We start from the raw sequence: 13,877 nt of genomic DNA on the forward strand, positions 1-13,877 counted from the left end.
GGGACCTATTATGCCATTTTTCAAAGTTTTGAATTTGTTTTTGGGCTTGACTAGATTAAGTTGTCATACTTGAATGCTAAAAAAAACCTTATATTTCTCAGTGTTCGACATTGTTGCAGCACCTTTCTTCCTAGTCTATCAGTAACACTTTGTTTAGTTCCTGTCTCTATGAAGACCCTCCTTTGGAAAAGTGCAATGTGCTCTGATTGGTCGTGTGTTGTGATTGGTCAACCACTTTGAACGTGTTTCGGAAATGTCACTCCCCTTACCATAACCGTGAGTTTCAACACGCTACTTACTAAGGGAATGTTTACATGACAACAATGTACTAACAATGGAAATTTTTCTTTGTACAGATCTGCAAAAATGCGGCATGCCAGGCCAGTAGTTGGCTATGTCCGTTTGTAAAAAAAAACCTACACTCCTGTGCACATAAGCATTCTTTTCATATACAACTAATCCATATATGAATTGAGTGGTTTAGCCCAAATTTTCTGAAGAGACTCGATTGTTTATTTGATGAACTGATTGAATTTAAGCTTTTATTCACATATAAACAAACAAAAGCTCAACTGTACTTGCTTGACACGTGAGAACAAAACTCACTGGTTCTTGCGAAAGCTTAAACGTGCTGTGTAACACGAGATTGAACCTCATTGGTTCTTGCACATCAAGAAAACATGCTTGAGCTTGTTTACAATAACTGATGTACGTGTTGATGAATGTTTATATGTGAACAAAAGCCTAATGACGTCTCAGACTGTCTGACGGCAGATAAGGGGGACTTTTTAGCGATTCATTACTGTTTTGTACAAGTTGTCATGTTATAATTCAAATATATTGTGTTTTATTGACCACAATATTATTGTTGATAATTTCTGAGAGGGGCACTTTTGATTCATTTTGAAAAAAGGCAGGAGCTAGAGAAGTTTACCCAACTATGACAAATTCTGCTTCTGAGAACACTGGAAATGTGAAAAAGGTCCATTAATATTCTAGACTATTTTTTGGAGGGTTGTTGCAATGTTTTAATTTGACTAATCCGAGACACAAAGGTTGAGGATCAAAACATTTATTGAAAGGGTAATCCACAATCAAAGTCCAAAAACAAGCAGGTCAACACAGGTCAAGCAGGTCAACACACACCCAGTCCAAGCAGTCACAGGGCACAGATACACACACAAACAGGGAAAACAAAGCAGAAAGTCAAAACCATAAACATGAGACGTAAAAGACAGCATGCTCAGAAATACAGAATAGTCACATACAAGACTTTACAATGAATGGCTGTGTGAACAGGGTTTAAATAGGCTGGGCTAAACAAGGTAATGAGAAACTGCTGTAGACAATCATGTATGATGAGACCAGGCAAGGAGTTATGGGGGATGTTCCCTCTAAGCTGCGCGCGTGCGCGGCCACACACTTCTGAAGCCGCGGCCGCGCAGAAAAAATAATTGCCGCGCAGAGAACAGACATGAAACTGATTGTAGTAGTTTAAAGGGGAGGTTACATGTTTTTTTTCTAGGCTTGATTGTGTTTTGGGGGCACAGTTTAACATGTCTTAATGCTTTGTTTTTTTTTTAAATGCTGTATTTTTCACATATTTTGTCTTAATTCTACACCTCTGTTTCCACTGTCATATGAACGGCTCGTTTGACTTCCTGCTTCTATGAAGCCACTCCCTCCGACATACGCAATGTGCTCAGATTGGTCAGCAGGTTGGTTACTGGCCCAGTCTGTCGTGATTCGCTGAAGTGTCCGGAAACGCCACGCCCCTTACCATTCGTAGTTACGCGCTTAGGTGGAAAGTAAATAAAAGCGCCTATATTGCTGTATCAAATTGAGCCAAATCAGACCCAGATGAAGAGGAAAAAGTAGAACCTCTGCAATCGCGGCTTTTGAAGGATGTTTATGAATGGTATTTCATTTAGTATTTGTGTGTTTAGATAAGCTGTCACTGCTGTTTGTTAGCTTTCAATATACAGTTTTATCCTGATTAAAGCTTTACCTTAGTAAATACATGCCTGAGTAGTCGCATTTTTGTAAAGGTAGCGTTTAATTTATAGCATGAACAACTGTTTGTCTATGAACATAGAAGTTTGTTGGTGTTTGTTGCACTAGAATTTAGCTAACTGGCTAGCAAAAACGAGTTGCTCTTGGTATACGTCCTAGATGCATTAAAAATAGCAACAGAACTATAACATTACGTTTAAAAGACAAACAATAAAACGTACTTACAGTTTGGGGCTGATAAACAGCAGCTTCTGCTTTTAAAGTGGGAACTGCTTCATCTTTTAGTAAAAGTCTTTGTGTAAATCCAGCATTGAACTCGTGTAGATTCAGGAAGCCGTCTTCAGCGCCGCATCCAGTGTAGAAAATATCAAAGATAATAATGGGTTCTATATCTTTTGACGCGTCGTGTCGCGCAGCTCGCGTTCGGTGTAAACAACTCTTCCGCTTTCATTATGCTGCGCCACATGGCCTCGCCCACTTTGTTGCGTATTCCCGGGGGCAGTGTTTATGTTAATAGCAAGGGTTTATGATGTCACCAACCCGGGAAGAAGCTTGTTGTAGTCCAAACCACCCGTTTTTGTAGGCAATAAAATGCCATAACTTTAAAAGACAATATCTCCGTGTGCATTGAACTTTCAGCGCTGTAACTTTGCAGATACTGTTTATGCTCAAGCAGCAACATTACACACTAACTAAAGTTAAAAAAGTGAAATCGCATGCAACCACCCCTTTAAATGAGAAATAATTGCAGTGCTCTGGACAACCGCTATAGAGTTATTGTCGCTATAGAGTTGGAACCGGTGAATGCGGTTTACAGGTTTCATAGAAAGAGAACGACTGAGCGCGTGTGAGCTGGCTGGCCCTGAGCCAAATCAGTCACGGTAAGAATACTGTAATGTTTGCGGACTAAATACATCAACAAAAGAAATGTGAAATAAAACGTCATGTTTTAATGAAAAGTGGTGGAAATAACGGATGATGGGCACAGAATGCTAACAAAACTCTGGGACATTTACAATCACACACCCACCACAGGTGTGGCTTGCAAACTCAAAATACATCAGTGATACCTCAGTTTAAATAGATTTTTGTGTGTGGTGGTGCTGTGGGTTTCAGGGATGTTTAGATGACTATAAAAGAGTTAACACTTTTCTTAAAAATATTTAGCTATCGGTTTAAATGCTTTAGTTTGTTTTCACTATATAATATATTAAAACAAAAGGAAGCATTTAAACTGATATAATACTGTATAAATACTTAAATATTATATTTTATTATATTATAATGTAAGCCTAATAAAAAATTGATCTTACAAGGGGATTGTTTAGGGCACCTTGCCATGAAAAATCTTAACCTCCCATATAAAATCTGGGAAATTCATAAGCAATAAACATGTAATTTTGATGGTATAACACTGTCTGTTGCTAATAATTGACTGTACAAAAACACATTATGGTTGTCCCAAACCATCATTGTAACTGCTCAATAATTATATTATTATAAAGAATTGAACTGTCCTGCAGGAGGACAGAAATTATTTTTTAATAGAATTTCTTGGTAAAGACTGGTACAGTTAATACAGCAATGTGAAAAATCTCAAGTAACCTAAAATGTGCTTAATTTAGTGACTGAACTGCTTGTTTTCAAACATATTATTTAATAAATCACTAAGTTATATCAAGGGTCGAATAAAATAGAAACGGCACATTAAAGTTAAATGTTACAGTTGCATGATAAAACCTTTTGTGTGTGTGTGTGTGTGTGTGTTTACGTTCATTGTACAGGTCTGATATAAAGTATGTTTTTGCTCAGGTGGCCAAAATGTGCGCTCAACAGAGAAAAGTTTTGCTGAGTGAGAAAAAAAAATTAGAGGGAACATTGTGGGGGATGTAGTCTTTGATGGGATGGCAAAAGTCTGTAATGGAGTGCCCCCTGATGGCTCTCAAGGGCACTCCAGCTAGTGATTGTGACAATTTTTTATTGAATGGCAAGGAAAAAAATTATGCAATATTTTATTGTGTACCTTGGAACACCTTATCACAATGAAGCAGTATTTATTGGAGTTATGGAATACTACTTTGCTTCCTGAGAAGTTGACACAATACTTGAGGTCAATTTTATTTAAAAAGGATCATCAGATCTGAATCATCAGTCCACAACAACAGTGGCGAGACTTAGACTAATAGTCCCTAATGTTTTATTTTTGTGTGTTTTCACTAGGATTGCATCTGGTCATTTTTGAAAGTGTGGTGGCAATTGGATTGATTTAATGTGTAATGGCTGTAATTTAACAATACAATTTAGACTCTAAATATTACCTGCTGAGCTTGTATTTTAAAGTAGAACTTAAATATGAACTTTTTGAGCACTCATGGCACTCATGTAATTTCCCCAATTTTATCCTTGTCACGGCAATAAACAACAACAACAACAACATACTAATAATAATAGAAGCAAAAAGTTAGTTTATAATTCTGCCCTATAAGGCAAAAGGTAGTAACTTCATTTTTGGTCAAAAATGAGCTATTGATATTTTGGGACATTCAAACTTCCTTTATCATGTGGATAAATATCTTTTTTGTTTGTTTGTTTGTTTGTTTGTTTGTTTGTTTTTTGAGAAAATAAAGGATTGTCTTAACAGTAATTTCCAAAAGCCCATGAGAAACCAAGGCAGAAAACCATAACACCACGCACATAGAAGGTGAGGACCTTGCACAACGTTCCCTAAAAGTTCTCTAAAGGTGACGAAAAGTCAGAATCTTTACAGAACATTGGGGATGTTCCTAAAACGTCCTCTTTTGGTAATGAAAGTGCTGCAGCTTAAGATTCCTAATATGCCTTTAGTGGGACCTTCCATTTAATCTATGGTCTCGTTATTAAAAGAATAACAGAGGACCATGTGGGAACGTTCTGTTAATGTCCCAAATGTCCTCTTTGTAACGTTCTTATGTGACCATAGCATAACCAAAAGAGAAGGTCCCCCTAAAGTCATTTAAGGAACCTTAAACTGCAGCACTTTCATTACCAAAAGAGGACGTTTTAGGAATGTCCTGAATGTTCTGTAAAGGTTTAGAATTTTTTCATAATAAAGTCGTCAGATATAAAAAGTTAACGGTAGGCTTTAAAATTTCTGTCACTGCCACCAAGCTTCCTCAAACTTTAAAAAGCAACTTTAAAAACATGCTCGCTGATTGTGATCTGCGCTGTGTATGAATACTTATCCAGTTTTTCATGAGAAATGCTGTCCAAATGTCCTGATTGTCATGATGGCGGTTAAAGTCCCCGCCAAAGGAAGTAGTCCCTTATAGCAACTTGTTAGCAACCACCGTTTTTAAGACGCAATAAAGGTTTAAAAAAATCACAAGCGGGTTATAACTGGTGTGTTTTATGTCATAGATTAAAACAGTGCCCCCAAACATCACAAACTGATTATTTCATCCAGATCAAAAACAAGACACTGCACAGAGACATCAATGATCAACATATGAACCTCAAGATTTACAGGCTGATTCTTGATGTCTGTGTGAGTCCGCATGACCTTGTCAAAACATTTTCTGCATAATTTAATAAAATTGTTTATAGTATCACAGCACTGTATTGCTAGCAGCAATATTACTTTATGTTTTGTTGTAACAAACACATACCAAAGACACAGTTATAGCAGAGAGAGAAATATTAAAGGGATAGTTCATCCAAAAATACAAATTCTGTCATCATTTACTCACCCTCAGGTTGTTCCAGACCTGTATACATTTCTTTGTTCTGCTGAACACAAAGGAAGATATTTTCATGATTTTCATGACTTCCATGATATTATTATACTACTATGGAAGCCAATGGTGCCCCACAAGAGTTTGGTTGCAAACTTTCTTTAAAATATCTTCCTTTGTGTTCAGCAGAACAAAGAAATGTATACAGGTATTATGGACATATGGGGTATCATTCATAAAATGTTGAGTAGAAAGTAATTGAGTACTTGTACTATACTGCCGTGGGGTTTGTTGTGTCTAATAACTTAATGGCTGAAAATCTATTGTCATTTTCCAGCAGTTACGTTTTTATTTAGACAATGATTTTCCTTTTACAGGATCATTGCCCCTCATCTAATGTAATTATCACTGGCAGAAAGCACAATAACATGAATGATCATAATGAGATCTAATGACACTATAAAGTCCTCATAAACAATGCCATGACTGAACCCAGATCGCCCTTATGATTTTTCAATAATCATAAGGGCGTTTCCTACAACCCCTCAAACATGACTATAAGGCAAATTGATATGTTTAACACAAGGACGACTGCATTTTTTTTTCTTTTGATTGAAATAATAGATTTAAAAAAAATAATAATAATAATTGGTAACACTTTCTATGAAGACCATGCTTATAATGATTTATAGCCACATTTTGTTTTATGGTGTGTAGCATAAATAGGCTAGTCTCCAAGGCTACTAAACTTCTTCATATAACAAAGCAATTGTAAATCATCCAAAATAAATGCCATGATCACTAGATTTTATACAGGTGTTACTATAATGATTTTGTTAATGGTGATCAGCAACCAAATATTGATAATGTGGAAGTTACTGCCTTTTGCCTTGGCATGACTTCTCACTTTTTGCAGACAATACAAAGGCAGAGTACAGTAACTTCAAAATAGTTGTGAAATTTTGAGCTCAAGATTTTTTTATGTAGACAATTTTCATTACTAAAACATCTAATTGCCAGATTTCCAGTGTCTTACCTATAATTAATTTGGTTGGGTTTTTTAAGTAATTTTTCTCAGTTCCACACTATAGCAAGTTAATGTCTTTTGCCTTTTAGCGTAGAATGGTTTTCAAGTCTCTTGTTGAGTTTTTACGTAATACCCTGTGATGGTGAACACACTGAAGAGTGCATTTCCTGTTTTCTAAGTCATATCGATGCATTGCCACAGTATAGTCTCACAAAGTAAACTAATTAAGAGTTAGCCAACATTTTTCAAATGTATAAGCTTTTTGGGCAAATTAAGTATATGAAGAATATAGATCTTATGTTTTAAATAGATCATGATGTTAGCAGAATGTAGTCACGCCCCTGCATGACATTGAAGCACACACCCTCTTATCTCTGATCAGACTCCTCAAGATCATTTGTGAAATTGTCCAAAACTGGGTTTCGTGAGTTGCTGTTCATCTAAACTCTACAGCTATGGACTCAAGAACAGTGTCGGTCTTATTATGGATGTTGCTGTCGTCATCCACTGGAATCAAACTAGATGGAAATGGTTATGTTGATGTTACCATTGCAATCAGTTCAAGAGTACCACAGGATAACACGCTCATTGATAAAATCAAGGTGATTATATATATATATATATATATATATATATATTTTTTTTTTTTTTTTTTTTTTTGTCTATTTAACAAAATATTAATTAATGGTTTTAATAGCTTTTGTGAAAGATAACATTTTGTTGCAGCTTTTAAAGAAAATCATATAGAAACATATAGGGGGATTCAGGTTGATTGGGACACTTTTTCAAAGTCTCAATTGCAAAAATTGTTCCAATCATCCTCAATTCACCCTAATCAAGTTTCATTAACAGTATTTGTGAATGAACAAATGAAAGTATAATTACTTTTTTATAAATACTGTGTTTTGAGTTTTTCTTCATTTTTCATTCTGACAGGACATGGTCACTAAAGGGTCGATTCATCTTCATCAAGCATTGGATAAAAAGGTCTATTTCAAAGAAGCAACAATACTCGTTCCACCCCACTGGAATAGTAAGGATTTTACCAAAGCAAGAGCAGAGTCCTATGAAAAGGTACAGAGAATTATGCCATTTTATCTTACGTGTCAAATATTAACGTTTACTCATTTCATTAACATACTGCTGACAATTTCAATGTGAAATGCAGGCAAACATTAGAATTGATAATGCTAATCCAGCATATGGTGATGAACCCTACACTCTTCAATATGGTGAATGTGGAGCTGAGGCTCAGTTCATTCATTTCACCCCAAAATTCCTCCAAGACGACACACTCATTAAGACTTATGGGTCAAGAGGTGAATGTCATTTGTTATCCTTCAACATTTGTGCAGGTTAATGCACTAATCTCTTTGTTTTATTAACCAGAATGTTTGTTTGTTTGTTTGCAGGAAAGGTCTTGGTTCATGAATGGGCTCATCTGAGATGGGGCGTGTATGATGAACACAGTGAAACAAATCCATTCTACCACTCTAATGGTCGTATTGAAGCTACAAGGTCATAAGACTTTAACAAAAAGAAAGCGTATTATTAAAATCTCATTGAAACGATCATAACCATTGATTTCCTGCTTATCTTTAGGTGTAGCAAAAACATTGAAGGTCAGTTTTATGATGAATCACGTCAACCGTGCCAGACTGATCCACAAACTTTACTACCAACTAAAGGGTGCAAGTTTTTTCCTAACAAATATCAAAACACAGACAGCTCTATAATGTTCTTACCAAGCCTGGATTCGGTAAGTACAGAGTTTACATGTTCCCACACATGCAAAATTTGCAGTGCATTTTATGCAACATACAGAATGAAGGAATTGTGCTAAATATTTGGTTTCAGGTGAGCACATTTTGTCGTGAAAACGAGCACAATTATGAAGCCCCAAACCTGCAAAACAAAAAATGTGGCAAAGCAACACGGACTGTGATATTTGAGGATTCTGTTGATAAAGACACACTTCGTTCTCTGAAACCACTGCTGTCCTCTCCACCAGCGCCAACTTTCAAAGTCGTGCAGCGAAAGCATCGGGTTGTTTGTCTCGTCCTTGATGTCTCAGGAAGCATGAAAGTATGCCATAACATTAATTTACTTGAAAACAAAGATGCTTACATTATAACCTTCAATACTCTGATATGATCTAAATCATTTTGATACCTGAGAAAGCATAAAACTTGAAATCATATGCATTTTTTTTTTTATTGCACCCATTCTCTAGGGCCCCAGAATGCGTCGACTACAGCAGGCTGCCACACATTTCCTGCAGAACATCATTGAGGATCAAGCCAGCGTTGGAATTGTAACCTTTAGTACTGATGCTAAAACTCTGAGCCCCTTGACTACTATTGACAGTGAATCCACACGAGAGAAACTCATCAAATTGTTGCCAAAAGTAGCAGATGGATGGACATACATTTGTAAAGGCCTCAATCTAGGTTTAAAGGTGCAATATTGATCATGTTTATGATGTGTTAAGTATATAGCCTACAGTTTGTTTTATATAAAATGTTCTGTATTTGTCTTCAAAACTTAAAGGTACTCGAAAAGGACAATGGGGATGTGATGGGGGATGAAATCATTTTTCTGACAGATGGTGAGGCGACGGACAACATTAATAGTTGTGTTCCAGCTGCAATTAAAAGTGGAGCCATTATACACACAATAGCTTTGGGTGATAAAGCAGATAAAGCACTGAGGGAAATGGCTGACAAAACTGGTAAGTACCATTGTCACCTAATGATGTACAGTGTTCCAGAAAAAGTAGAAGTATGAATTTCATTACTTAGACCAGTAGTTTTCAAACTGCAAGTTGTGCAAGTGTTTTGCAGATCAGCGACGGCACTCCACATGAGCTTCACAGCATCCAAAAATAAACATTCATCACAGTTCGGTTCACTAACAAACTGCTCTTATTAACCTGGGCAGCGTTTCCCAAAAGCATCGTAAGCTTAAGTTGATCGTAGCTCCATTGAAACCAATGGAGCTACGATCAACTTAGGCTTACGATGCTTTTGGGAAACGCTACCCTGGTTCTTCTAATGAATCATTCAAAAGAATCACACGGGGCCTGTCCAAATACCCACACTTGCTGTCTCTGCACTTGACCACTTGTACACTTACATGACGTATTTCCTGAATTGAAATTTCAGTAGTCCCTATGTAAAAGAAGACACAATTTAAAATTGTGGCTTATTAAAGGGGTTGTTTCACCCAAAAATTAAAATTCTGTCACCATTTACTCACCCTCAAGTTGTTCCAAACCTGTATGAGTTTTTGAATTTTGTTGAATACAAAAGATATTTTAATGGATGTTGGTAATCAAACAGACAACGGTAGCCATTGACTTCCATAGCAGGAAAAAAAGGCAAAAAAACCCCCAAAAAACAACAACATGGAAGTCAATGGCTACCGTCAACTGTTTGATTACCAGCAGTCTTTAAAATATCTTATTTTGTGTTCAACAGAAGAAAGAAACTCATACAGGTTTGAAACAAAAATTTTCATTTTGGGTGAACTATCCATCCAAACAGTTGCAAATATTGTACAAAATACACATAGCCTATTATCATCTTTGCACCAATAAAAAGTGCACCAAGCTATATGTCATGTCTAATTAATTTAACCCACAGTAGAATGTTTTCCTCAACATCTTGCGATTTCAGGCCACCTAAGTTCCCGAACATAATGCATGATGTGATATGTATAGCCTTGAATACTGCTTCCGATACTGTGGGTTTATTGTGCATTCAGGGCACTGCACTTTGCCATTTTTAAGTCAATGGACAGTCTTGCACATTTACTTCCTGTCACGTGTACTCACTCTCAAGTGGCCAAGACTGCAAGTATGGGTATTTGGACAGACCCAAACTCAGAAGTTACAAATCCTTAACTCAATATATATATATATATATATATATATATATATATATATATATAATCATAATATGTCTACTATCAAAATATAGTAGGTCTAAATCATAATATTCATATTATGAATACCCGTTTATTATCCAGTGCATATTTCTCATATGTTCTATGTTGGAATTAGGGGGGAAATTTATCACAGCCAGTGACGACATTCTCTCTAATCAGCTACTGCATGGATTTTCTTCAATTACAATACCAACAGGAGATCAAACAAAAGATCCAGTTCAGGTTTGACAAGTGATCGCTCATTGCTCATGGTAAAACACTTTAAGATTATTATGAATATTCTAATAATTCATTTTTATTACCACTTTAGATAGACAGTGCGGGGAAAAAAACATCAGACTGGTTCAATGGGACAATATTAGTGGATAAGACCATTGGTACCAAAACTAGCTTTACAATAACCTATGAAAAAAGTTTACCTGACATTTCCATACAGTCACCAAGTGGCTCAACCTACAAACAAATACAGATGCGTCATGATGAAGCAGCAAAAACAGTCACTTTGAAAGTTCCAGGAACTGCACAGGTGACAAATTACACAAGATTTAATTAACTTTCCTAAAACATTTTCATTAATTATTCATCTAATTATATTTTTGTGTTTGCTAGCCTGGGGACTGGAAATACAGTATCCAAACTACAATAAGTCAGTCTCTGACTGTAACAGCAACGAGTCAAGCGGCGCGAGCTGATGTTCCTCCTATCGTTGTCAAAGCCCACATGAACCAGCAGTTCAGTGACGGCACTAAACCCTTGATAGTGTTTGCTGAGGTCAGTCAGAATTACAGGCCTGTAATAAAGGCTGAAGTGTGGGCTACACTGGAGTCTGAATCTGGGTCCGCAGAAGAATTACAACTTCTGGACAATGGAGCAGGTAAATTACCCATCATTTTTGTTTAAAGTGTACACTCAACTCAGATTTACACTATAAGGCTAAAAATGCTCAAATAAATCAAGTATTGTTTTACAGGAGCTGATGCTTTCAAAGATGATGGTGTCTATTCCAGATATTTCACACAGATGAAAAAAGGGAGAAGCAGCTTGAAAGTAAGAGTGAAGAATCTAGATGGACAAGCCAGATTTACTATCCAAAAAAGGGGTGGTGCCCCATACGTACCTGGATATGTGGTAAACGGTAAATCGTGAGATTGAGACTAATTCATTCATTCATTCAGTTCCTCAACTTTAAATTTATTAATGCGGTTCCTGTAATATCAGGTGTGGTGGAGCTGAACAATCCAAAGCCTCCAGTTTCTGAGGAATCACTCGAGGTTGGAAGATTTACCAGGACAGTCACCGGAGAGAGTTTTGAGGTGGCTTTTACAGGCTCAACCCCACCAAATTTGCCTCCTAACAGAATCACAGATCTGAGTGCTGAGATCCAGGAGGACTCTGTGCTTCTCAACTGGACGGCTCCTGGTGAAGACCTCGACCAAGGGACAGGTAAAGCATACAGTTAACATAAAATAAATTTGGGGATCACAAAATAATGTATATTTTTTAATAGGCCTCACAAGGTGTTTCCTTCCTTTTAAGCTAAATCCTATGAGATCAGGTGGAGCTTTGACCTTAAAGAGCTTCGATTCAACTTCAGCAATGCTCATGTATTCAACACATCTGCTGTCTCACCGCAGGAGGCTGGATCAGTTGAACAGCATTCATTCATTCCTAATATCACAATCCAAAATGGCACCATGGTCTTTTTTGCTGTTCAGTCTGTGGACAAAAAAAGTGTAAAATCTGAAATCTCCAACATTGCTCAAGCTTCAAAGATGCTCCCTGGTCCAGACACATGCTAGACCTGAACTTGATGTTCATTGCAATTTCTGTTTGTCTGGCAACTGTGGTGATTATTGGTATTATTGCAATAACAACATGGGCGTTGAGTCGAAGAAAACTTTCTGATTCTTAGACTACAACTAACATTAATATCTGATGCAAAGAAAATCTTTCTTTTGTACAATTACTTTGCAGAATTTTCTTTAGTTGTACACCATATGCTTGGCAAAAACATAAAATGCAAAATACAGTTCGGTAAATTGTTTAGATTTGTTTATATTGGAAATTTTTCTAGAGAGGCATAACATTAAACTCACTCAGATGATGACTGCTGTTCAGTTCTTGATTTTTGCTTTAGCTATTGTTGTGTACCCTGAATATAATCAAATAAATGTGTCTAAAAGCATTATGATTCCCATCATTTCAAATTATGTCCATATCTACAAAAGATGTGTGCCCTCCCATGATAGATTAATAAATAATTAAAAAATGAATAAATAATTCTGTTACTCAGCAGAAAACTTGTATAAATACAAAAGATACATTATTTTTTATTCCCTAAAGTCAGAAAAAAACTTAAACAAAAAAATAGAATAAAATTTGATTCTGCACTGTTATAAAAGCTTAATTTTGTTGATTAATTCCAAACACAGTCACTTTGCATGATATCCACAGACATATTAGCATATCTGTTATGATTTACTGTGTGTCTGATATATTAGTTATGTGTTTTATATCTTTTTCAACTTTTTTTAATCAAGCAGAAGTGTTTCACCATCTTCCACTTGACAAGTCATGTTTAATGTCGTTGAGAGTTGCTTAATAAATTTCATCAGATCCTGTGAGAGGGTTAAGCAAATAAGATGACATGTCATGTAGATATAAATATATCAATACGCCTTATAGTCATGTTTGAGGGGTTGTAGGAAAAGGTCTGTATGGCTTTATGGATGGGCTGATTGTGACATTTGAAAAATCATAAGGGCGATCTGGGTTCAGTCATGGCATTGTTTATGAGGACTTTATAGTGTCATTAGATCTCATTATGATCATTCATGTTATTGTGCTTTCTGCCAGTGATGATATTTACATTATATGGCAGCTATTCAGTCATATAGTTAGATGAGGGGTCAAAGATCTTGTAAAAGGAAAATCATAGTCTAAATAAAAAATTTAACTGCTGGAAAATGACAATAGATTTTCAGCCATTAAGTTACAACAAACTAGAGACCTGCCCGCTCCTGCAGGATTCTGTCTCACTCCCACAAAATAATGTTATATTGTACCACTCCTGCTCACGACATTCATGTTTTGTCCCACTCCCGCCTGCAAAGTCTCGCATAAAAGTATCCTGTATAGATTTTTGGGTTAAGGTTCCCTTTGTAAAGGCTTTATAAAGT

The 13,877-nt window shown here is 36.3% G+C and overlaps 1 protein-coding gene across 3 annotated transcripts; it reads left to right on the forward strand.

The window, feature by feature from the left end:
* The first annotated feature begins 86 nt into the window (after positions 1 to 86).
* Positions 87 to 12,877, forward strand: LOC137005336 (calcium-activated chloride channel regulator 1-like). Of its 3 annotated transcripts, none has more exons than XM_067366180.1 (15): positions 87 to 276; positions 7,133 to 7,352; positions 7,687 to 7,824; positions 7,919 to 8,069; positions 8,163 to 8,268; positions 8,353 to 8,509; positions 8,608 to 8,835; positions 8,984 to 9,208; positions 9,301 to 9,481; positions 10,814 to 10,920; positions 11,009 to 11,224; positions 11,308 to 11,572; positions 11,669 to 11,833; positions 11,917 to 12,141; positions 12,235 to 12,877. In XM_067366180.1, the coding sequence occupies exons 2-15, from the start codon at positions 7,206 to 7,208 to the stop codon at positions 12,495 to 12,497; spliced, it is 2,574 nt and encodes an 857-aa protein (XP_067222281.1). In that variant the 5' UTR covers positions 87 to 276; positions 7,133 to 7,205; the 3' UTR covers positions 12,498 to 12,877. The 3 variants fall into 3 exon arrangements, with proteins under 3 accessions (XP_067222281.1, XP_067222283.1, XP_067222282.1); XM_067366181.1 differs by having other exon boundaries at positions 266 to 276; positions 7,204 to 7,352; XM_067366182.1 differs by lacking the exon at positions 7,133 to 7,352.
* Positions 12,878 to 13,877: the final 1,000 nt, after the last annotated feature.

Source organism: Chanodichthys erythropterus, chromosome 17 (genome assembly GCF_024489055.1).
Source record: "Chanodichthys erythropterus isolate Z2021 chromosome 17, ASM2448905v1, whole genome shotgun sequence".
In the NCBI taxonomy this organism is placed as follows: domain Eukaryota; kingdom Metazoa; phylum Chordata; class Actinopteri; order Cypriniformes; family Xenocyprididae; genus Chanodichthys; species Chanodichthys erythropterus.